At 43.7% G+C, this 23890-nt stretch overlaps 2 protein-coding genes across 2 annotated transcripts in view; both read right to left on the bottom strand.

The window, feature by feature from the left end:
- Nucleotides 1–19309, bottom strand: part of SERAC1 (serine active site containing 1) — a 40814-nt gene extending 21505 nt beyond the window's left edge. The window contains exons 1-7 of the mRNA XM_069954968.1: nt 18956–19309; nt 7704–7801; nt 6789–6825; nt 5375–5511; nt 4932–5024; nt 1212–1343; nt 212–333 (exon numbers count right to left, since the gene is read on the bottom strand). Of these exons, the coding sequence (XP_069811069.1) occupies nt 212–333; nt 1212–1343; nt 4932–5024; nt 5375–5511; nt 6789–6825; nt 7704–7794 (612 nt within the window). The 5' untranslated portion in view covers nt 7795–7801; nt 18956–19309. The remainder of the gene's footprint in view (nt 1–211; nt 334–1211; nt 1344–4931; nt 5025–5374; nt 5512–6788; nt 6826–7703; nt 7802–18955) is intronic.
- GTF2H5 (general transcription factor IIH subunit 5) lies at nt 13174–18789 on the bottom strand. The gene is made up of 3 exons (XM_069954969.1): nt 18689–18789; nt 16444–16579; nt 13174–13588 (listed from the first exon to the last, which is right to left on the bottom strand). The coding sequence occupies exons 1-3, from the start codon at nt 18753–18755 to the stop codon at nt 13408–13410; spliced, it is 384 nt and encodes a 127-aa protein (XP_069811070.1). The 5' UTR covers nt 18756–18789; the 3' UTR covers nt 13174–13407.
- Nucleotides 19310–23890: the final 4581 nt, after the last annotated feature.

The raw sequence follows: 23890 nt of genomic DNA, 5'->3' as shown, positions 1-23890 counted from the left end.
ACAGCAGCTGATAAGTATAGGAAGACTGGAGATTTTTTTATAGAAGTAAATTACAAATCTATATAACTTTCTGAAACCAGTTTGAAATTTTTTTTGTTGTTGCTGGATTGCCCCTTTAACAACAATATGTTCTTGACAGAGTGTTAACAGCAGCTGCGGAAGATCAGGACAGATACCCCTTGAAATCTATGTATTCTTTTTCCCCACTCACATCATCTATTTTGGGCAGTGCTGGAGGCGGAAGGAAGAATCGTAGGTCTACATCTTTGCTCCTGGCTAGCCCCACAGTTGTTCTTCTGTCACATGCTTGTGCCACTGTCCGATACTGGTAATCTGTAAAAATACAAAGTCCGGTGCTTGACGATATATTATTAGTTGACATGTTTGGCATTTCATTACCGGTGGCTGAAGAAGTTGGATGCAGCCCTAGGGAGTCTGGGAAAACATTTCTTCCAGGACTTCCTAGATCTGCATCCTTCTTCTTCAGCCACCGGTAATCAAATGCCGAACAATTGGACTCCAGCATGAGTTGTGCTCATCTCCACTTTAAAGTGAACCTGTCGTTTCAGGTAATTTTTCAGGATAAGGCTGGGTTCACACTTCATTTTTGCAGTCTGTTTTTTTCACCCGTTTTACGCCAAACCCCCCCAAAAAAAACTGATGAAAAAACAGAGGAAAAAAAGGAGGTAATTGTGTGCCTCTGTTTTGATCCGTTTTTCTATCGACTTGCATTATAAAACAAAGGTTTGGTTTTACATGACGTTTTTTTTCAATCCGTTTTTTCATCCATTTCTGCAAAAAATGGATGGAAAAAACTGATGCGTTTTGATCCTTTTTTTTAAATAATGAAAGTCGATGAAAAAACGGATGCACATAATTGCATGTTTTTCCATCAGTTTTTTTGCAAACCCAGCTGAACTGGAAAACAATGACAATTTACATGTAGCAAACTAGAAAGATAATCTTTATCTATTAACCACTATTCTTAATCAAAGATAAGTAACACTACGACGTCTTATGACATCACAAAACACATCACACCTCACCTACAATCTATCAGCTTTTTGTGCATTTTATTTTTCTACGGGATGGTTGGAGATCCCCTTTAACAATACTAACCATATAGATGTGTTTGTTTTTAGGCATCAGTACTATCAGCTGGTATTACAGACATACAATCAGTTTTCTCTCTCATGTTACAGAGTTTGTACCTCGCCAGTAATGGATTCCCGCCATGTTCTGGACAGCTTCTAGTCGGATTCTTTTATCTGCTGACTGTGTGCCCTTCAAGAGAAGCCAAAGAGGAAACTCGTGCTCTTCCATGTCTGTTTTGCTGATTTTTTCTATAAATAAATACATTTAATATGTTTTTTCAAAAAGTTCTTGAAAGTATTGTCTCTAGTCAAAAGGTGTTTTGGAGAAATAATTATTTAATGTTATGACAAACAAGGTATACTCTAAATGCTCTAGTATGGTGGACTTAAAGTGTCGCTGTCATTATAACTTTCAAAATGTAAATCAGCAATAAATGTGATATAAAGCATGTCTGCAATTTACTTTTTTTCTTTTTCTTTAGTTCTCATGCTTTATAACAAAGCTATACATACTTGTCTCTAGGTCCAGTCTCCTGAAGGCAGCTATATAACAGCTATACTTACTGTATCCAGGTCCAGTCTCCTGAAGGCTGCTATATAACAGCTATACTTACTGTATCCAGGTCCAGTCTCCTGAAGGCAGCTATATAACAGCTATACTTACTGTATCCAGGTCCAGTCTCCTGAAGGCAGCTATATAACAGCTATACTTACTGTATCCAGGTCCAGTCTCCTGAAGGCAGCTATATAACAGCTATACTTACTTGTCTCTAGGTCCAGTCTCCTGAATGTTGCTATATAACAGCTATACTTACTGTATCCAGGTCCAGTCTCCTGAAGGAAGCTATATAACAGCTATACTTACTGTATCCAGGTCCAGTCTCCTGAAGGCAGCTATATAACAGCTATACTTACTTGTCTCTAGGTCCAGTCTCCTGAATGTTGCTATATAACAGCTATACTTACTGTATCCAGGTTCAGTCTCCTGAAGGAAGCTATATAACAGCTATACTTACTGTATCCAGGTCCAGTCTCCTGAAGGCAGCTATATAACAGCTTTACTTACTGTATCCTGGTCCAGTCTCCTGAAGGCTGCTATATAACAGCTATACTTACTGTATCCAGGTCCAGTCTCCTGAAGGTTGCTATATAACAGCTATACTTACTGTATCCAGGTCCAGTCTTCTGAAGGCAGCTATATAACAGCTATACTTACTTGTCTCTAGGTCCAGCCTCTTGAAGGTTGCTATATAACAGCTATACTTACTGTATCCAGGTCCAGTCTCCTGAAGGCAGCTATATAACAGCTATACTTACTGTATCCAGGTCCAGTCTCCTGAAGACATTCTATATAACAGCTATACTTACTGTATCCAGGCCCAGTCTCCTGAAGGCTGCTATATAACAGTTATACTTGCTGTATCCAGGTCCGGTCTCATGAAGGCAGCTATATAACAGCTATACTTACTGTATCCAGGTCCAGTCTCCTGAAGGCTGCTATTTAACAGCTATACTTACTGTATCAAGTTCCAGTCTCCAGAAGGCAGCTATATAACAGCTATACTTACTGTATCCAGGTCCAGTCTCCTGAAGGCAGCTATATAACAGCTATACTTACTGTATCCAGGTCCAGTCTCCTGAAGGCTGCCATATAACAGTTATACTTGCTGTATCCTGGTCCGGTCTCCTGAAGGCAGCTATATAACTGTTATAAAGAATTGTAATTTACTATTTGTCTATTTAAAAATCTCCAGTCTTCCATTACTTATCAGCTGCTGTAAGTCCTGCAGGAAGTGATGTATTATTTTCAGACTGACACAGTGCTCTCTGCTGCCACCTCTGTCCATGTCAGGAACTGTCCAGAGCAGGAGAGGTTTTCTATGGGACTTGCTGTTGCTCTGAACAGTTCCTGACATGGACAGAGGTGGCAGCAGAGAGCACTGTGTCAGACTGGAGAGAATACACCTCTTCCTGCAGGACACTCAGCAGCTGGTAAGTACTTGATGACTTTTAAAGAGATTTTTTAATTGAAGTAAATTACAAATCTACATAACTTTCTGAATCAGTTGATTTAAAAGTAAAAAAATCGGAGTACCTCTTTAAGAATAGCTGTGTGGTGGAGCCATAGGGGTTAATGCCATTTATCTTTAATCCCAAACATAGGGCCACTACCATAAGAATGGCCAGGCTAAAGGGGCGGGTGTCGACTCATGTTCATTGGGAGGTGACTTGACGGTACATATAACAACTCTCTTGCCGTAACTGTACATGTTTTATATCAGTATTCGCCTTGGAGACTCGCACATGGGAATGCCATGATTTCATATGGGATTTGTATTGTTTGATATGTTTTTCTTTTTTTGTTTGACTATTTTGATATTGTGTTTCTGCTAAAGATACTCCAATGTCTGCATGATATAGGCAGGCGACTGAGAAGCTCCGGCGGGGTAAAGACATATTTTCAGATCAATACGGGCATTATTTGTACAACCTGCCGCGTGAATGCATGATCCACACATTGTGTACCTAAAAGTTATTAGGATTTCGCACTTGAAAGCGACGCCAAGGGTATGGACCCAGCCTGTCTCCTAAACTGTATAACTGTATCGTTGTAAACTTTGAATAAAATATTGTTTAAAAAAAAAAAAAAGAATGGCCAGGCCCTGAACTCCTCCTGTATCCCAACATACTAACATACAGATGAAGCAGCATTTTCCTACCGAGGCCACTAGGGGGCTCTCAGTGCACAGGGATTGTTACAGCTTCAGCAGTAATAGTATAAACTCCTAAGCACCAGGCTTACCCAGTGCAAGAAACTAGTTTTATTATCTATTGTTTTATGTGAAAAAGGGGATGAGGGACTTCATGGGGAAGTAGCAATGTATTCAATAGGGTTACACACCTTTCTATACACTTCTATCTATCATCTATCTATCTATCTATCTATCTCCTATCTATCTATCTATCTATCTATCTATCTATCTATTTCCTATCTATCTATCTATCTATCTATCTATCTATCTATCTATCTATCTATCTATCTATCTATCTCCTATCTATCTATCTATCTCCTATCTATCTATCTCCTATCTATCTATCTATCTATCTATCTATCTATCTATCTCCTATCTATCTATCTATCTATCTATCTATCTATCTATCTATCTATCTCTCTATCTCCTATCTATCTATCTATCTATCTCCTATCTATCTATCTATCTATCTATCTATCTCCTATCTATCTATCTATCTATCTATCTATCTATCTATCTATCTCCTATCTATCTCCTATCTATCTATCTCCTATCTATCTGCTATCTATCTCCTATCTATCTATCTATCTATCTATCTATCTATCTATCTATCTATCTCCTATCTATCTATCTATCTATCTATCTATCTATCTATCTATCTATCTTCTATCTATCTATCTATCTCCTATCTATCTATCTCCTATCTATCTATCTCCTATCTATCTATCTGTCTATCTATCTATCTATCTATCTATCATCTATCTATCTATCTATCTATCTATCTATCTATCTCCTATCTATCTATCTATCTATCTATCTATCTATCTATCTATCTATCTATCTATCTCCTATCTATCTATCTCCTATCTATCTGCTATCTATCTATCTATCTATCTATCTATCTATCTATCTATCTATCTATCTATCTATCTCCTATCTATCTCCTATCTATCTCCTATCTATCTATCTATCTCCTATCTATCACTTTTGTTTTGTATATAAGATCTTTGGAATTAAGCACACTATCCCGAATGTTCTCTAGAGCGCTGTATAGTGTAACGAAGACATGCCCGCACTACTTTACCTCGGTCATGTTCTTTCCTGAACAATCTGGTAGAAATTTCCAGAGCTTTTATCACTGTTTTGTGAAGCTCTTTTCTCAATTTGTTTGTGATGCCTAAATACAAAATACAAATAGTTTCTATTAGATCAGTGAATAACCTGTAAAATTGAGAAAACGTCTTATAAATAATGTAGGTTAGTCATTACAAAGTCTGTCTGCGGCCACCGGAGTGATTGGCAGGGCGGGGAGCCAACGGCTCCTGGCCCTGTCAGTCAGAGCCAGATAACAGATAAGGCACAGAAGGAGCAATGAAAAGGATCCAACCAATCATTGAACTGGGACTGCTTTATCACACCTCACATACTAGTAATGATATTCAACATCTTTCTTACTAAGAAAAAACTAGAGGGCTAACCGGGTGACACAAAATGGGATCCTCACTATTAGGTGTGAACATCTCTTACCTTGGACATCATTCTGATCAGCTGACAGAGTGTGCACATAGATGTAAGACTTCAGCTTCTCCTGCTGGACGGCCTGCGTGTCGAGCGTGATGGCTTTTCTGAGAGACCGAACCTCATATGTAATAAAGACGCAACCTCTGAGTGCAAAGAGACATAACGGAGGAACGTTACAATGGAGATCTCATTCTCAGGGTCTTTCCTTCTAAAATAATGACTAACTAAACTGGAAGGGTGCGTTTACACAGACAGATTTTTGAAGCCAAAGCCAGGAAAAGACTATAAACAGGAAAAAAGTCATATAGAAAAGACTGAGATTTCTCCTCTTTTCAAATCCATTCCTGGCTTTGGCTTCAACAATCTGTCAGATAAATCTGTGTAAATGCAAGAGTCTCAGCTCATACCCGGCCTATATAAGAAGGTTTTTCCAGGCTAGTTATTGATCCACATCACATGGGCAAAACTATCTTTTAAATTATTCTCCAAATATAAAACCACCCAAGTCTTGTAGCACGCAGGGGGACTATCCTACTTACTGGCCTTTACATGGATGCCTCGACTTCAAGCAATGAAACAATTGAAAAAAGAAGGGTATCTGTCACTGATTATTACGTGCAATTGACAGGAGAAGATAAAGTCCGGTGGCACAGGTCCCCTCCTCCCTCCTCTCTCTCATTCACTGCTCATTATCAGGAAATCTCGACTCTTTTACATCAGTCGGGCCCTGTGTAACCTATGGAGAGGGGAGAGGTGAGGAGGGAGATTAGTCGCCAGCAGAGAACAAAGAATTACACAGTGGGAGCTGTGTGAAAGCCGGTATTCAGAGGTCAGAGAGGACAGTGCTGACTTCAGAGGAGATAGGAGCCTGGTGATGTAACTGTAAATTAACTCTTTGTTGTCCTGTTTTGGTGCCTCATCTCCCTCAACCCCTCCCCTCTCCATAGGGAACCATGAAGACAGGGGGGAGAGCTTCAAACTGCTGTTTCATGATAAAAATGCATTTTTCGGCTAATAAAACCAATTACAAAGTTTCTTAAAATCGCCTGTACTATTGATTTCTGCAAAAAAAAAAGAAAAATTTAACGACAATGACACTTTGATTTCTGCAAAAAAAATACCTTAAGATTAAATATGCAAATGTGCCTGCTTGTTGGCCCCATGGAGCACATGATGATAATCAGTAGCAGGGGCGGGGTGGAGTGGGTGTAGCCCCTCCCCCAGTGCTCAAACAGAGGATTCCACAGCTAACAGCATGGGAAGGGAGGAGGAAGGGAAGAGACATATCTCTATCCTCAGCACCCTGTGCCCCCTAGGGAGCTATTAGCAGGTTAGATTTGTTCCCCTTTAATCACTATGTTACCAGTCTGAGACGTCTTTTCTAGCCGACAGTTTCCCTTTAACTAGATCATCTACTTACCCTAAAAACAGTGACCCTGTGATCCTGGCAATGTTTCCTAGATGACAACAAGAACAAAAAGCACATCATGACATCTCTGTAATATGGAGCTCAAGAAGCAAATTCAATTACAAGTAATGAAGGAGGATTTGGTTTATAGCTCCTAATACTTTGTTTGCCAGGTTCCTGAATTTGATAATAATTGATTCATTTATTTGGGTTAAACACCAGAGTTCAGACTATGGAAACACTTCAAGAAAGTGATCTTTCTATTTAAAAATCTCCAGTCTTCCAGTACTTATCAGCTGCTGTATGTCATGCAGGAAGTGGTGTATTCTTTCCAGTCTGACACAGTGCTCTCTGCTGCCACTTCTGTCCATGTCAGGAACTGTCCAGAGGAGGAGAGGTTTTCTATAGGGATCTGCTCCTGCTCTGGACAGTTCCTGACACCGACAGAGGTGGCAGCAGAGAGCACTGTGTCAGAGTGGAATTAATATACCACTTCCTGCAGGACATACAGCAGCTGGTAAGTACTGGAAGACTGGAGATTTTTTAAATAAAAGCGAATTACAAATCTGTATAACTTTCTGACACCAATTGATTAGAAAAAAAATCACTACCGTACCTCTTCAAGCCACAGCCAGACCTCTTACTACGGCTTCTCTCTCCGAAAACAAAGGTTTCAGGCAATGCTTTACTATCACACCTGCCCCTTATCTCCACCGACATCATCTGTTGGTGGACGGCCAGGAGATCCCCATACACCTTACACTGATGGCGGGTATGTATTAGTGTACGGGAACCTTTAGAGTATGTCGCCAATAGAATGATTATCACTGGGAGCACGGATCAATGTAAGTGACTACAATCTATGTACTGCACTGCTGAATATGTTGGTGCTACTGTATGCATCAATAAAAAGGATATTGAACGTACTGATATCTTTCCAGTTGCGATCTCGTCTTGACGCAGTCCCGGAGGTAGTTATTTTTCTGCAGCATATGAGACAGTAAGCGGCTAGCGACATATTTTACCTGTATACATTCAAAAAAAAAAACAGAGTATTAAAATAAACTGCACTAAAGGGGTTGTCCATTGATTAAATCTATTTTCAACCATTCTAATAAGTTAACATATATTGGTTAGGTAAAGTTATTTTACTGGTCATTTTACTCTCTCACCTTCATAGACATATTGGGGGAGATTTATCAAACTGGTGTAAAGTGAGACTGGCTCAGTTGCCCCTAGCAACCAATCAGATTCCACCTTTCATTTTCCAAAGAGTCTGTGAGGAATGAAAGGTGGAATCTGATTGGTTGCTAGGGGCAACTGAGCCAGTTTCACTTTACACCATGTTTGATAAATCTGCCCCGTTGTTCCTGTTTACACTCTAGCCAGGAACCCAGCCAAATCCCTACTACTACTACTTTCACTCCTTCCTCATATACGATAACTTCTTAAACATAGTGGAAGGGAGATAGAGTTGGCTGAATTCCTGGCTAGAATGTAGATAAGAAAAGGAAGTCCTCTACACAGGACAGGGTTGCTGTGGATACGTCCGATGCAAAGTAAGTTATGTGTACATGCCCTATTAATTAGAATGGGGGCTCGCCCGGCCTGGGATGTCTCCACGTCAACCTGCTAGATCTGGTAATAGCCCTATACTGACATGTACCCTTCAAAAGCAGAAGGCCTGATATGCTGCTTCTTCCCTCCCATTGTTGAAAGTTCGTTGACTAGGTTACAGACCCCCACTCTGCTCTAAAAGCAGTGGTCTGGTAAATGAATGTATAACTGTATTAGCTGAGATTGGAGTATCCCTTTAACACTAGTTAGGCTTCCCTCAGACACGTTTTGCACAGTTTTTGCCACAAAAACTGCCAGCAGTTTTTTTTCTCTCTTTTTCTGGCCGTTTTTCTTTGGCATTTTCTCAATTTAGTGCAAATTTTTATAGGATGTATAGTAATATGCATATTTTTGCACAAAGTGAGAAATGACGTGCATGCAGCATTGTTTAAAGGGGAACTATCAGCAGGCTAGACAAATCTAACCCGCTGATATGTCCCTATAGCACAGGAGACGCTGAGGGGGAAGGGATGGTTTTAAAGGGGTTATCCAGCGCTACAAGAACATGGCCACTTTCCCCCTACTGTTGTCTCCAGTTTGGGTGGGGTTTTGAAACTCCGTTCCATTGAAGTAAATGGAGCTGAATTGCAAACTGCACCTGAACTGGAGACAACAGTAGGGGGAAAAGGGGCCATGTTTTTGTAGCGCTGGAGAACCCCTTTAACCTTCCTCCTCAGTGCCGGCCCGGTGAGACTGTTAGCAGCACTGCCTGCCGTCATAGTACCTATCCGCCTCCGGATGAATGAATGGAGCGGGCCAGGTCAGCGATATGAGGGTGGGCAGTGCTCCTATCAGTCTTACCGGACAGTGAAACACACAACTAACTGCACCGAAACAGCACAGAGGAAGAAGGTAAGAGACATATCTTCCTCCTCAGCATATCCTGTGCAGAAGGGACATATCAGCAGGTTAGATTCGTCTAACCTGCTGATAGTTCCCCTTTAACTACATTTCTCATTTCACTTTGTTAGTTCAGTTATTTAGTATGAAGCCGTATATAGAAGTAACTGCGCTATCCAGTTTCTGTATGTTAGTTATGCAAGACATATTGGGGCAGATTTACTAGACTGTTAGGGTGCGTGCACACTACGGAATTCCCGCGTATGACCCGCAGCGGATTCCGTCGCTTGTACTTACACGGGCGGATTCCGCCAAAAGAATTGACATGTCACTTTTTTCGCCGGAATGCGGAATCCACCAGTGCATAGAATAGTGTCTATAGCACAGGCGGAGATGAGCGCCCCCGTGTGCGAGTACGAGCGACGGAATCCGCCGCGTCTCATACGCAGGAATTCCGTAGTGTGCACGCACCCTTATGGAGTCCAGAAAGTGCACTAGAGTAAATTGTTTTTACCAAGCGCAGACATGGCTTGAAAGGGTTTAGAAAAAAACACAGCAGCTTTCTTCCAAAAACAGCGCCACCCCTGTGCTCAGGGTATGCACAACATTGAAATCAAGCTCCATTCACTTCTATAGGACTGAGCTGCAAAACCCCACACCCAACCTGGAAAAGGAAGGTGCCAAGGTTTTGTAACTTCTTTAAAGGGGTTGTCCAAGTAGGAGAGTTCAAGGGTCCGACCCCCGACTCCTCTGCAGGGGTCCGGGATGCTCCGACTCCTTTCTTTTTTTCTTTTTTTTTATGGAGCGGCTGGTTGGCCTGTGATTCACTGCTCAATGCATTTGAAAGTTTGAAAGTCATACATTTGCGCACACTTCATAGTCATACATTGGCTCACATGGCAGATATTCTTCTGTATGCATATTGATGCAGTAAACCTTTGTACAGAAACGCGTGGTTAACATGCAAAAATACAAAAATCGATGTAATACATAAAACATAGTTTTGGTATCAGTTTGGTGACTGCAGCCCTATGGACCTGTGTGAATAAAGACTTAAAGTCACTCATCCAAGCCCCCGCAATACACTCACCTTAAGCAGCTCCACACGAATTCTAACAAATGAAAATGGCTCACAACACTTTTTTTTTTTTTTTTTTTTTTTTTTAAGAAACAGAGAATCCTAAAATTAGACGTGCATAAATTATTCTGGAGGAAGTTGCACATGACTGACAAACGGCCAAGACAAAAATCTCCCATATGAGCATGTGACTGTACGGCTGATGTCACACAATTGCTCTGGGTTAAACCCCCTCAATGGGATCCAGAAGAGTTCCATTCTTGCCATTTAGTCGGCTGGTACATGTTGGTATTTTTTTTTTTTTACTGTATTTAAGTATAGTCAAGTATGTTATTCTATGCTGCGGCATCCCAGCACTATATACTACAGTGTAAATGGTTTCTGTTACAGTGAGAATCAGCAAGTATGCCAGTGGTTGCCTCTATACATACATACATACATATTAAAATTTTTTCCAAATCAGATGGTGTCAGAAAGTTATATAGATTTGTAAATGTAAATCCAGTCTTCCAGGACTTATCAGCTGCTGTATATCCTGCAGGAAGTGGTGTAATCTTTCCGGTCTAACACAGTGCTCTCTGCTGCCACCTCTGTCCATGTCAGGAACTGTCCAGAGCAGGAGAGCTTTTCTATGGGGATTTGCTGCTGCTCTGGACAGTTCCTGACATGGACAGAGGTGGCAGCAGAGAGCACTGTGTCAGACAGGAAAGAATATACCACTTCCTGCAGGACATAAAGCAGCTGATAAGTGCTGGAAGACTGAAAATTGTTAAATTGAAGTAATTTACAAATCTGTATAATGTTCAGACACCAGCTGATTTGGAAAAAAAAAGTAAATAAATATTATATATATATATCCCCTTAAAGTACACCTTTAAGACTATATCTATATTCTAGCAATGATATATTTGTTACATATTCAGTTTCTCACTAAAGAAAAATAAATATTGATATAATGGTGATATAACAAAACAAAAATTTATGTTGCATTCTAGATAGTAAAATAAAAACAGGATCAGTAAAACTGGAAAATCGGAGTATTTTCGCACATGACACTTTGGAGGCCATCACTGGCATACTCACCAATTCTCACTGTAACAGAGGCCATATACACTGCAGTATATAGCGGTGGGATGCCGCAGCATAGAATAACACACTTGGCAACACTTCAGTACAGTAAAAAAATAGGGACATATCAGCCGACTAAATGGCGAAACTTGAACTCTACTGGATGCCACTGGGGAAATGAAAGTGTTGCTGGCATTAGGCAGCTTCACCTGCTGGGCGTGCAGTGTAAGGCTATGTTCACATGCTGTATGTTCTTTTATGGGATCCCGTCCGGGGCGTATACACATAGTACCGGATGGGATGATCTTTGCAGAGACCGGCCATGCCGTGACCCATCCGGACGGGTCACGGAATGTCCAGTCTCATATGTCATGAGAACATGGCCTAACTATGTACATGTCCATGCCGATGACTTCCATGCATGAGCCCTGCAGAATAAGATCACATACGGAACTCCCCCAGCTTGGTCATATCTATAGTTAGCCGTTATGTACTAACCATTATGTACTCCCCCCCCCCCCTAAAAAGTCTAATATATTCTACAGCTGATCACTTCCATCCCAGGAACATTTCCACAGCTTTCCACAAAGGTCTTAAAAGAAATCGTCCATCTAAAAAAGCATCTTGTGAAATATTTTCCACTGTCAGACGACTGAAATTAAAGCAGTCCATGAGCTCGGAGCACCGACAGTTCCCACAAAGAGAAAGGTGCGCTCTATACCGCCTTCAACCCTATCATTATCAGTCATTGGAAAACTGACATAACATTTTAGGGCGCGTTCACACGTACAGGATCTGCAGCAGTGTTCAGCTGTGTTCAGTTGTTTAGATTAGCAAACGTGACAGCTGTTTCACGTGCGTCAGCACGCTTCTCAAGATGTCTGGAGAAGCGTGCTAAAGCATGTGAAACAGCTGTCACATTTGCTGCATGGTGCTGGCGTCATGGCTGTCCGCTAAACAATGATGGATTTTAACATATGAAATAAAAGTCAAGTTTTATGGTGAGTGCCCTACCGAACATTTCTTGCTTCTCACTTTTATTAAAAAAATCTTTTCCAGTACTGATCAGCTGCTGTATGTCCTGCAGGAAGTGGTGTATTCCTTCCAGTCTGGAGAGCAGGAGAGGATTTCTATGGGGATTTGCTGCTGCTCTGGACAGTTCCTGACATGGACAGAGGTGGCAGCAGAGAGCACTGTGTCAAATTGGAGAGAATACACCACTTCCTGCAGGACATACAGCAGCTGATAAGTACTAAAAGACTGGAAATTTTTTATTAGAAGTAAATTACATTTCCCTGTCCTTTTCTTGCACCAGTTGATTCGAATATTTTTTTTTTTTTGTGAACCACCCCTTTAACTAGTGTTAAGCAAAATTCAGAAAAGTGCCCGGATTGGGCATTCAACTCCTGGAGAAGTTGGATGCTGCCATAGGGAGTCCTGAAAAGCACAAATATAGCCTATGTCTATCCATGGTTTTCAGGACTCCTTTGGGCGGCATCCAACTTCTCCAGACATCGATAATCAAAGGTCGAACAATCGGACTCAGTTGCGCTCATCTCTATGTATCACAAAGACTGTTGTAGCATCTAGCTGACTGTTCTGAGGAGGTCCCACCGGAATCTATACAGCAGGGATGGGGAACCTTCGGACCTCCAGCTGTTGCAAAACTACAATTCCCATCATGCCTGGACGTCCTGGCATGATGGGAATTGTAGTTTTGCAACAGCTAAAGCGCCAAAGGTTCCCTATCGCTGATATACAGCATTCTATATACATAACTCCAAGAAGACAATGTTACATGAATTGTTTAAATTATTTTATTAAATGTAAATATTTACAAATATATCCAAATAAATGATCACATGGTCTCATTATGTGACTTTTATTGGCAGTTTACAGCACCGAAAATAACACAAAGAAATAGTAACAGAAATGAGGACTTGTGGCTGGAAAACATAGTAAAATAAGGTTTATAAACACTAAATAATCCAGGAGAACAGACAGGCCAGCGGCACAGGTGCAGAGAGATCACTTCTGTGTGATGGGGAAGGAGTTCTGGTCCATCAGCTCTCCCACCTTGTCCTGGAGAACGGACACCAGCTCCGCTAAGACAAAGACGTGCGTCTCATCCAGGTCCTGGATGATGAACTTGGTTCCTAAAGCGTTCGTCTCATCCAGATACAACAGGAACTGCTTCATAGCCGGGTCACTGCCAATACAAGAGGGTATGCTGGTCACTGACTAATACTAAGAAACTTCTGAGTATATTTTACCGCTCTAGTGCATTAAAGGGGTATTCCACTCAAACATAACTTTTGATATGTTGCTGCCCATGGTGGGACTAACAATTCCTTCCATACTTGTTATTATCTATTCAGTATCCTTCCCCCAGTTCTGAGCTGCTGCTTTCTGCTGAAGACACAAAAATCTCTATGTGAGCTTTTCTCTCTGTCTACCCCTCCTACCCCCTCGCTTCTGAGTCGGCTGATGTAAACAAGTCCCTGGCAGGCTTTATCTGCAACTTTGTAGCATCTTTGTGATGTCGGGAGGGATAATCACAGTGAGTTCATTAGCAACTAAAGATGATACAATGTTGCAGATACAGCCTGCCAGGCACTTGTTTACATCAGTCATCTCAGAAGGGAGGGGGAAGGAGAGGGAGAGAAAAGCTCACACACAGATTTTTATGTCTTCAGCAAAAAGCAGCTCAGAACTGGGGGAAGTAGACTGAATAGATAATAACAAGTAGGGAAGGAGTTGTTAGTCTAACCATGGGCAGCAACATATCAAAAGTTATGTTTGCGTGGAATACCCCTTTAATACTCAGTTCACAAAAAGTGTTGTCAACTACAATACAGTAAAGAATAAATAAAAGTGTGCAGCCAGCTGCCTGATCTGTTATGGATAGACTATACACAAAAATCAATGACGATATAGTTACACACATAAGCAGTTGCAGATAGATTGATTAAAGAAGTTATCCAGCAATACAAAAACACGGCCACTTTCTTCCAGAGACAGCACCGCTCTTGTCTCCAGTTTAGGTTTTGCTGCTCAGTTCCACAGAAGTGAATTGAGCTTAATAGCAAACCGCACCTGACCTGAAGACAAGAGCGGTGCTGTCTCTGGAAGAAAGTGGCCGTGTTTTTGTAGCACTGAATAACCCTTTTAAACTGTGGAGGAAATTCATAAACGTGTTCACCAGAAAACTAGTATAAAAAAGACACAATTTTGTGCAACACTGCAACACAAAAAAAAAAAATCTCCAGTCTTCCAGTACTTATCAGCTGCTGTATGTCCTGCAGGAAGTGGTGTATTCTTTCCAGTCTTACACGGTGCTCTCTGCTGCCACCTTTGTCCATGTCAGGAACTGTCCAGAGCAGGTGAGGTTTTCTATGGGGATTTGCTACTGCTCTGGACAGTTCCTGACATGGACAGAGGTGGCAGCAGAGAGCACTGTGTCAGACTGGAAAGAATACCCCACTTCCTGCAGGACATACAGCAGCTGATAACTACTGGAAGACTAGAGATTTTTTTTTTACAGAACTAAATTACAAATATATATAACTTTCTGACAATTTTTTTCCTTGATGTACCCCTTTAAAGGGAACATGTCATCATTTTCACACGGCCTAAACCACGGACAGCATTAAACAGGAACAGGTTCTCTCATTACAGCTGTCTATAATTGACTGGTACGGGGAGAGATCCCCCTCCTGTCTCTGCATCCGGGGAGAGATCCCCCTCCTGCCTCTGCATCCGGGGAGAGATCCCCCTCCTGCCTCTGCATCCGGGGAGAGATCCCCCTCCTGCCTCTGCATCCGGGGAGAGATCCCCCTCCTGCCTCTGCATCCGGGGAGAGATCCCCCTCCTGCCTCTGCATCCGGGGAGAGATCCCCCTCCTGCCTCTGCATCCGGGGAGAGATCCCCCTCCTGCCTCTGCATACGGGGAGAGATCCCCCTCCTGCCTCTGCATACGGGGAGAGATCCCCCTCCTGCCTCTGCATACGGGGAGAGATCTCCTTCTGTCTCTGCATAGGGGGAGAGATCCCTTCCTGCCTCTGCATACGGGGAGAGATCTCCTTCTGTCTCTGCATAGGGGGAGAGATCCCCTTCTGTCTCTGCATACGGGGAGAGATCCCTTCCTGCCTCTGCATACGGGGAGAGATCCCCTTCTGTCTCTGCATACGGGGAGAGATCCCCTCCTGCCTCTGCATACGGGGAGAGATCCCCTTCTGTCTTTGCATACGGGGAGAGATCCCCTTCTGCCTCTGTATACGGGGAGAGATCCCCTCCTGCCTCTGCATATGGGGAGAGATCCCCTCCTGCCTCTGCATACGGGGAGAGATCCCCTTCTGTCTCTGCATACGGGGAGAGATCCCCTTCTGTCTCTGCATACGGGGAGAGATCCCCTCCTGCCTCTGCATACGGGGAGAGATCCCCCTCCTGCCTCTGCATACGGGGAGAGATCCCCTCCTGCCTCTGCATACGGGGAGAGATCCCCTTCTGCCTTTGCATACGGGGAGAGATCCCCTTCTGCCTCTGTATACGGGGAGAGATCCCCTCCTGCCTCTGCATACGGGGAGAGATCCCCTTCTGTCTCTGCATACGGGGAGAGATCCCCTTCTGTCTCTGCATACGGGGAGAGATCCCCTTCTGTCTCTGCATACGGGGAGAGATCCCCCTCCTGCCTCTGCATACGGGGAGAGATCCCCTCCTGCCTCTGCATACGGGGAGAGATCCCCTCCTGCCTCTGCATACGGGGAGAGATCCCCTCCTGCCTCTGCATACGGGGAGAGATCCCCTTCTGTCTCTGCATACGGGGAGAGATCCCCTCCTGTCTCTGCATACGGGGAGAGATCCCCTCCTGTCTCTGCATACGGGGAGAGATTTATAAACCAAGCCACAAAAATCCCTCTCCCAACCATAGACCATTGTAATAAGGGAATCTCTTCCTGTTTCATGCTGTCTGTGGTTCAGGCAGCATGAAAATGACAACAGCTTCCCCGTCATTGCTCTCACATCTCTATAGTACTCACATACAATCAGATTGCCTGTACTCACCATTCTATGAGGACGCCCTTGAGAACATTCACCATCTTCACAGCCAGACACTGACAGGGTGCTCTGGGCCTTGTGGTACACCTCCTTTCAGAGTAGAGTTCTGGTATTAAGATATGACTGACAATGAGTTGGAGATCTAAAATAAAAAGTAGTCCTCATCTTAGAAAGCCATGCATTAGTCCCGGCACCTTATAAGAAAAAAGCCATTTGTATAAAGAGCTTTACAAGGTTTAGATTTGGGTATTGTTCCTTTAAAGGGGAACTCTGGAGAGAGAAAAAAGCTTTCAGATCAACAGATGTAAGAAAGCTATAAAGATTTATAATTTACTTCTATTTAAAAATCTCCAGTCGTCCAGTACTTATCAGCTGCTGTATGCCCTGCAGGAAGTGGTGTATTCTTTCTAGTCTGACAGCACTCTCTGCTGCCACCTCTGTCCATGTCAGGAACTGTCCAAAGCAGCAGCAAATCCCCATAGAAAACCTCTCCTGCTCTGGACAGTTCCTGACATGGACAGAAGTGTGCACACTTTATCTCTATTCATTCTCTATGGGGAAGAGCCGATTGCAGCGCTTCACTCCACTGCACAAGCTGGGTTCTATAATGAGTCTTTGGAGCGTAATACCATAGAACAGAGAGCAGCGGAGCGTTAGGCTGGTTTCCTGACTGTACAACGTAAAAGAGGGTCAGCGTCATTAAAGGGGTGCTCCAATCAAATCAACTGGTATCATAAATTCTATTTAAAAATCTCCTGTCTTCCAGTACTTATCAGCGGCTGTATGTCCTGCAGGAAGTGGTGTATTCTTTCCAGTCTGAAACAGCGCTCTCTGCTGCCACCTCTGTCCATGTCAGGAACTGTCCAGAGCAGCAGCAAATCCCCATAGAAAACCTCTCCTGCTCTGGACAGTTCCTGACATGGACAGAGGTGGCAGCAGAGAGCACTGTGTCAGACTGGAGAGAATACACCACTTCCTGCAGGACATACAGCATCTGATAAGTACTGGAAGACTGGAGATTTTTAAGAAGAAGTTAATTACAAATCTATATAACTTTCTGACATTAGTTGACAGGATTTTTTTTTTTTGCAGGAGTACCCCTTTAAAAATAACTTTTCATCTGCCATCTCAGAAGTCAGGAGATATAGCTGGGGAGGCGAGTGCGGCAGCCGTGCCGTCCACTAACGGACATCATAAACTTAGGGTCCATTATCTAACTTTTTTTTTGAAGATTTGAAGCCAAAGCCAGGAATGGATTTCAAAAGAAGAGAAATTTCAGGCTTTCTCTGTTTATAGTCTGTTTCTGGCTTTGGCTTCAAATCTTTGGCAGATAATCTGTCTGTGTAATGCTACGTTTACACGGGCGATAATTCGCCCAATCGATCGTTTAACGATTTTGAAGCAACGATTTGGTTTTTATAACGATCAGTGCTTAGACGAATAAATCGCTTGAAAATTTGTAAGAAAAAAATCGTTATTGCGATAGTTTTTAAGATCGCTTAAGCCCATCTTTTACATAGCGGGAATCGGTGAAAGACTGTTTACACGAAGCGATCTGCGAATTTTCACAGAACATGTTGAAAGATTAAAATGAACGATTTTTCGCTCGTGGTTTGATCGTTCGCTGCGTTTACACAGAACGATTATCGCTCAAATGCCATCGTTTATGCGAAAATTCGAACGATAATCGTTCCGTGTAAACGCAGCATAAATGGACCCTTACATTGTTGTAATTGGGAGATACAGCTGGGGAGCGGATTGTTGTGCTGGCTAGATCTCCTGATCACAGCGGGTCTCAGCAGTGATGACAGGTCAAAGTTTTGTTTTTTTTAAAGGGACAGTAACCTTTAATTTTTTTTTTTTATTATTTTTTTTTTTATAATTTACCATTACAGGTCATCACTCCAGCCAATCAGTGCTCTTAGCAGTCACATGACACAGAGACGCCATCACTCAGAGATAGAAGAGGTGAGTAAAGTTTTTTTTTTTTGTTATTTCACAAGATTTGTTAAAAAAAAAATCTGAAATTTTAAATTGAACTTTTGAAATGGGAAAGTCAGTGGAAAATGTTCCTTAAGATGGAAGCGACACTTTATATGTTTCGTCACTTTGTAATGGTATATGCCGCTACTTTACTGATCCACACGAGGAAGCAGACAACACCCAAGCAGCGTCCGTGTTACCACCAACAGGCTATAACATAAGGATCCATACAGTATAACAACGGTCCAGCAGCTGCAGCGCCTCTTACACCTGGATTGATGGACTTGAAGTGTTTTAAGGTTTATGACTGTATGTTGTGGACGACTTCCTGACATCACCAGAAGATCAGCAAGCCTCTACTGTGACGTAGATTAATTAGAAGCAGAAGTAAACACGACACAACGCCATAAAGTAGTCAATACTCTACAAAACTACAACTCCCAGCAGCCCCCGCTGCCGTAAACTAAACAAAATAAGTACGACATCTTATAACGTCTCTATTATCAGCAATCCCTGGCTACGGCAGACGGCTTACCTGCCAGACAGGAAGCACGACCCACTGTACACAAGGAACACCGACAGAGCCCACGTGACCCCGCACAGTGCCCACACCGGAAGTTCTCCTAATGACAGCAAGGAAAATACTTCCTTCTTCCTGTCCCGCCCCGCCCCTGAGCGCAGCCAATCAGCGAGCGCGCTTCTATATGATTGACGTCGCTTAGCGTCTGTGAGAGTCTTCGGCCCTGATATCGACATCAGACCGGGGGGGGGTTAAGTCACAGGAGGTGAGGAGAGGATGGTAATACCCGAGGCGACCAGCCCTGAACTATTTGTGCTGGAAACTGCGCCGCCCAACAACCAAGAAAGTCTAGTGGAGGGATAGGAAACCTTCGGCACTCTAGCTGTGGCAAAACTACAATTCCCATCATGCCCGGACAGCCAAAGCTTCGCTTTGGCTGTCCAGGCATGATGGGAATTGTAGTTTTGCAACAGCTGGAGAGCCAAGGTTCCCTGCCCCTGGTGTAGTGAATGGTTGGTCTTTTTTTAGGCGCCCCCTTGTGGCGTAACAATGGTACTGCCACTAGTTTACTTCCCTTATAGAGCCCTATGTATTGGCCAAGAGCTAAGAAGATGCTCTCTGCTGCCACCACTGTCCGTATGAGGAACTGTCCAGAGCAAGCGCAAACATCTCCTGCTATACACAGTTCCTGACACGGACAGAGGTGTCAGCAGAGAGCACTGTGTCAGACTGAAAAGAATACGCCTTTTCCTGCAGGACATACAGCAGCTGATAAGTACTAAAAGACTGGAGATTTTTAAATAGGAATAATTTACAAATCTGGGTAACTTTCTGGTACCAGTTGATTTGAAATAAATAAATAAATAAATGTTTGCCAGAGTTCCCCTTGAATGTGCTGTTCATATTCATTCTAAACAGTTATAGTGAGCGTTCTACATACTTATAATAGAGGCCTATGGGACTTCCAGCAAATCCATATGCAGGAAGCTCCATAGATTTCCATTATAACCGTATACAGCTCGCTATAGCTCATTATACAGTGTGCGCTTTATTCTAGGGATCTCAGCACCCGCACCAATACATACTTATAACCTGTCACTTTAACATGTCGGGAGTTTGACCAAATGATAGCTACTATTTCTTGTGGCACTTCATGGGGTTTTTACATGCCCCTCAGGCTGCGTTTTTGCTGTCCTTTTCGTGTAAACGTTTTATGGAGAGAAAAAAAAACAAAACGGATGTAACTGTGAGCAATTCGTAGGGATCTGTTTTTCCATTATAAAAAAAAAAAAAAAACGAAGGATCAAAACAGGCGTTTTTTTTGCCTTTTTTTTTAGCGCACACAGACGCGGTAGACCATGTTTTTGTGTGCGTTAATGACAACCATTTAAAAATGGATATTTTAAGTGGAACCCAGTCTTACTGCCTGCTTATATCTATACTGTAATCATGTTCCAAAGTTTGTCACTTTCTATAGAGATCTTCAATCCTAGTGTAATATACAGGGGGTAATAATTATAAGTGATAACCAGCAGGGTTTTACTAAGGATAGAAGCTGTCACACCAACCTAGTATGTTTCTATGAAGAGGTGAGCAGAAGCCCGGAGAGTGGGGAGGCTGTGGATATAGTGTATATAGATAGGGGGGAGGCTGTGGATATAGTGTATATAGATAGGGGGGAGGCTGTGGGTATAGTGTATATAGATAGGGGGGAGGCTGTGGATATAGTGTATATAGATAGGGGGGAGGCTGTGGATATAGTGTACGTGGATAGGGGGGAGGCAGTGGGTATAGTGTATATAGATAGGGGGGAGGCTGTGGATATAGTGTATATAGATAGGGGGGAGGCTGTGGATATAGTGTATATAGATAGGGGGGAGGCTGTGGGTATAGTGTACCTGGATAGGAGGGAGGCTGTGGGTATAGTGTATATAGATAGGGGGGAGGCTGTGGATATAGTGTACCTGGATAGGGGGAAGGCTGTGGGTATAGTGTACCTGGATAGGGGGGCGGCTGTGGGTACAGTGGACCTGGATAGGGGGCGGCTGTGGGTATAGTGTACCTGGATAGGGGGCGGCTGTGGGTATAGTGTACCTGGGTAGGGGGCGACTGTGGGTATAGTGTACCTGGATAGGGGGCGGCTGTGGGTATAGTGTACCTGGATAGGGGGCAGCGGTGGGTATAGTGTACCTGGATAGGGGGGCGGCTGTGGGTATAGTGTACCTGGATAGGGGGGCGGCTGTGGATATAGTGTACCTGGATAGGGGGGAGGCTGTGGATATAGTGTACCTGGATAGGGGGGCGGCTGTAGATATAGTGTACCTGGATAGGGGGGAGGCTGTGGATATATTGTACCTGTGTAAGAGATGTCATTGTAACTGTACCTACAATTCTTTATTTTGGCCACAAGATGCCACTGTTGAGCATTAACATTAAGTACAAGTGACTGGACATTTTTTCCCTGAGAGCTGTTGGTGAAAATCCTGATCCATCCAAGCTGGGAATCGGTTTGCTGGGACTTCTAGTTGCGGTGGAGATCAGCTGTTGTTGCTGGCGATTGGATCCTCTGTGAGTTGGATCGTGCTGCTGTGAACAGTGGTCGCCATCGTGGGACTGGATGTTGGCAGAGGAGCTTTTCATCTGGACACAGTGAGGCAGTAGCGTGCACGCCAACGTATGAGAGACTGAGTCACTGCCTACAAGTAGTTAGTTAGTTAGGTTTCTTGTTCTTATTAGGCCACAAGCCACACAGAACACACGTGTGGGACTCATATAGCACAGCATTGCCTGTCTGACAATATTTTCGGCCGATTGTTGTCTTATTGTCAAATTGTGGTTTTAGATTTATTGTTAAGATTGTAAACCGCTGTGCTACACCGCGAGTGCGCCTGAGTAACGCATCCATACACAATTGTTCCTGTCTTGTGAGGGTATTAAGAGGTAAATAGCGTCCAGTCTATCTGAGACTGCTAATAGGTAAAAGCTGTTGTGAACATCTGGATTAGATAAAGTGTGGCGACAAGCTATCTAGCACAGGGGTCTCCACTAGTTGTTGTATTATTGTTATTATTGTATTATTGTGATGGTTTGGGGGTTATTGGTACCTGTAGTACTAGTATTGGTGCATTTCAGTAAAATTACAATTTGGGTTAACTTGGTGTTGGAGTCGTCTCTCTCGCTCTTGACTTCGCTGTATTCTGGGGAGCCCAACTCGGTACACGGCTTACACCTGGATAGAGGGCGGCTATGGGTATAGTGAACCTGGATAGGGGGAGGCTGTGGATATAGTGTACCTGGATAGGGGGGCGGCTGTGGATATAGTATACCTGGATAGGGGGAGGCTGTGGATATAGTGTACCCGATATGTGCTGGACTAGCACTGGCGTCACGACACATACCATCTCTGGCTGAGCTGTCACAACACGTAGACCTCCACCTCACCACAGGTTCATAGATAGGACGTCCTAGAGCTGGAAAAGGTACAAAGGTAGCAACTAAACTAATAAGGGGAAGAATGAAGCATCTTAGTTATGAGAAAAGATTAATAGAATTACATTTGTTTAGTCTGGAGAAGAGACGTATAAGGGAGATATGATTAATCTGTATAAATATATAAATGGCCCCTACAAGAAATATGGGGAAAAGATGTTACAGGTAAAACCCCCTCAAAGGACAAGGGGGCACTGCCTCCGCCTGGAGAGACAAGGGGGCACGGCCTCCGCCTGGAGAGACAAGGGGGCGCGGCCTCCGCCTGGAGAGACAAGGGGGCGCTGCCTTTGACTGGAGAAAAAAAAGTTTCAGTCTCCGGAGGTGACAAGTCTTCTTTATCATGAGAACAGTGATCTGTGGAACAGTCTACCACAGGATCTGGTCACAGCAAAAAACAGTGGAGGCAAGTTCTAAGACAAAAATAATATTAATGCATATATATAGAAGCTATCATCATCCATCCCCTCCTTGTAAATCCCCCTTCCCTGCATCCACCCCCTCCTTGTATTTTCCCCTCCTTGTATATCCCCCTTCCCTGTATCCATCCCCTCCCTGTATATCCCCCTTCCCTCCATCCATCCCCTCCTTGTATATCCCCCTTCCCTCCATCCATCCCCTTATGTGTATATCCCCCTTCCCTCCATCCATCCCCTCCTTGTATATCCCCCTTCCCTCCATCCATCCCCTTATGTGTATATCCCCCTTCCCTCCATCCATCCCCTCCTTGTATATCCCCCTTCCCTCCATCCATCCCCTTATGTGTATATCCCCATTCCCTGCATCCATACCCCCCATCCATCCCCTCCTTGTATATCCCCCTTCCCTCCATCCATGCCCTCCTTGTATATCCCCCTTCCTTCCATCATCCCCTCCTTGTATATCCCCCTTCCCTGCATCCATCCCCTCCTTGTATATCCCCCTTCCCTGTATCCATCCCCTCCTTGTATATCCCCCTTCCCTGTATCCATCCCCTCCTTGTATATCCCCCTTCCCTGCATCCATCCCCTCCTTGTATATCCCCCTTCCCTGCATCCATCCCCTCCTTGTATATCCCCCTTCCCTGCATCCATCCCCTCCTTGTATATCCCCCTTCCCTGCATCCATCCCCTCCTTGTATATTCCCATTCCCTCCTTGTATATCCCCCTTCCCTGTATCCATCCCCTCCTTGTATATCCCCCTTCCCTGTATCCATCCCCTCCTTGTATATCCCCCTTCCCTGTATCCATCCCCTCCCTGTATATCCCCCTTCCCTCCATCCATCCCCTCCTTGTATATCCCCCTTCCCTGTATCCATCCCCACCTTGTATATCCCCCTTCCCTCCATCCATCCCCTTATGTGTATATCCCCCTTCCCTCCATCCATACCCGCCATCCATCCCCTCTTTGTATATCCCCCTTCCGTGCATCCCTCCCCTCCTTGTATATCCCCCTTCCCTGTATCCATCCCCTCCCTGTATATC

Source organism: Dendropsophus ebraccatus, chromosome 15 (genome assembly GCF_027789765.1).
Source record: "Dendropsophus ebraccatus isolate aDenEbr1 chromosome 15, aDenEbr1.pat, whole genome shotgun sequence".
Classification (NCBI taxonomy): domain Eukaryota; kingdom Metazoa; phylum Chordata; class Amphibia; order Anura; family Hylidae; genus Dendropsophus; species Dendropsophus ebraccatus.
This window is presented reverse-complemented; position numbering and strand designations above follow the sequence as displayed.

Excerpts from the sequence above, each read along its gene's own strand:
- GTF2H5 (XM_069954969.1), bottom strand. The coding sequence starts at position 18,755 with ATGTCAGGAAGTCGTCCACAACATACAGTCATAAACCTTAAAACACTT. Across the intron at positions 16,580-18,688 it reads TCAAGTCCATCAATCCAGGT|ATCTCCAACTCATTGTCAGT; the intron begins GTAAGAGGCGCT and ends TTTTTATTTTAG. Across the intron at positions 13,589-16,443 it reads AAGGGCGTCCTCATAGAATG|TGACCCGGCTATGAAGCAGT; the intron begins GTGAGTACAGGC and ends TTGTATTGGCAG.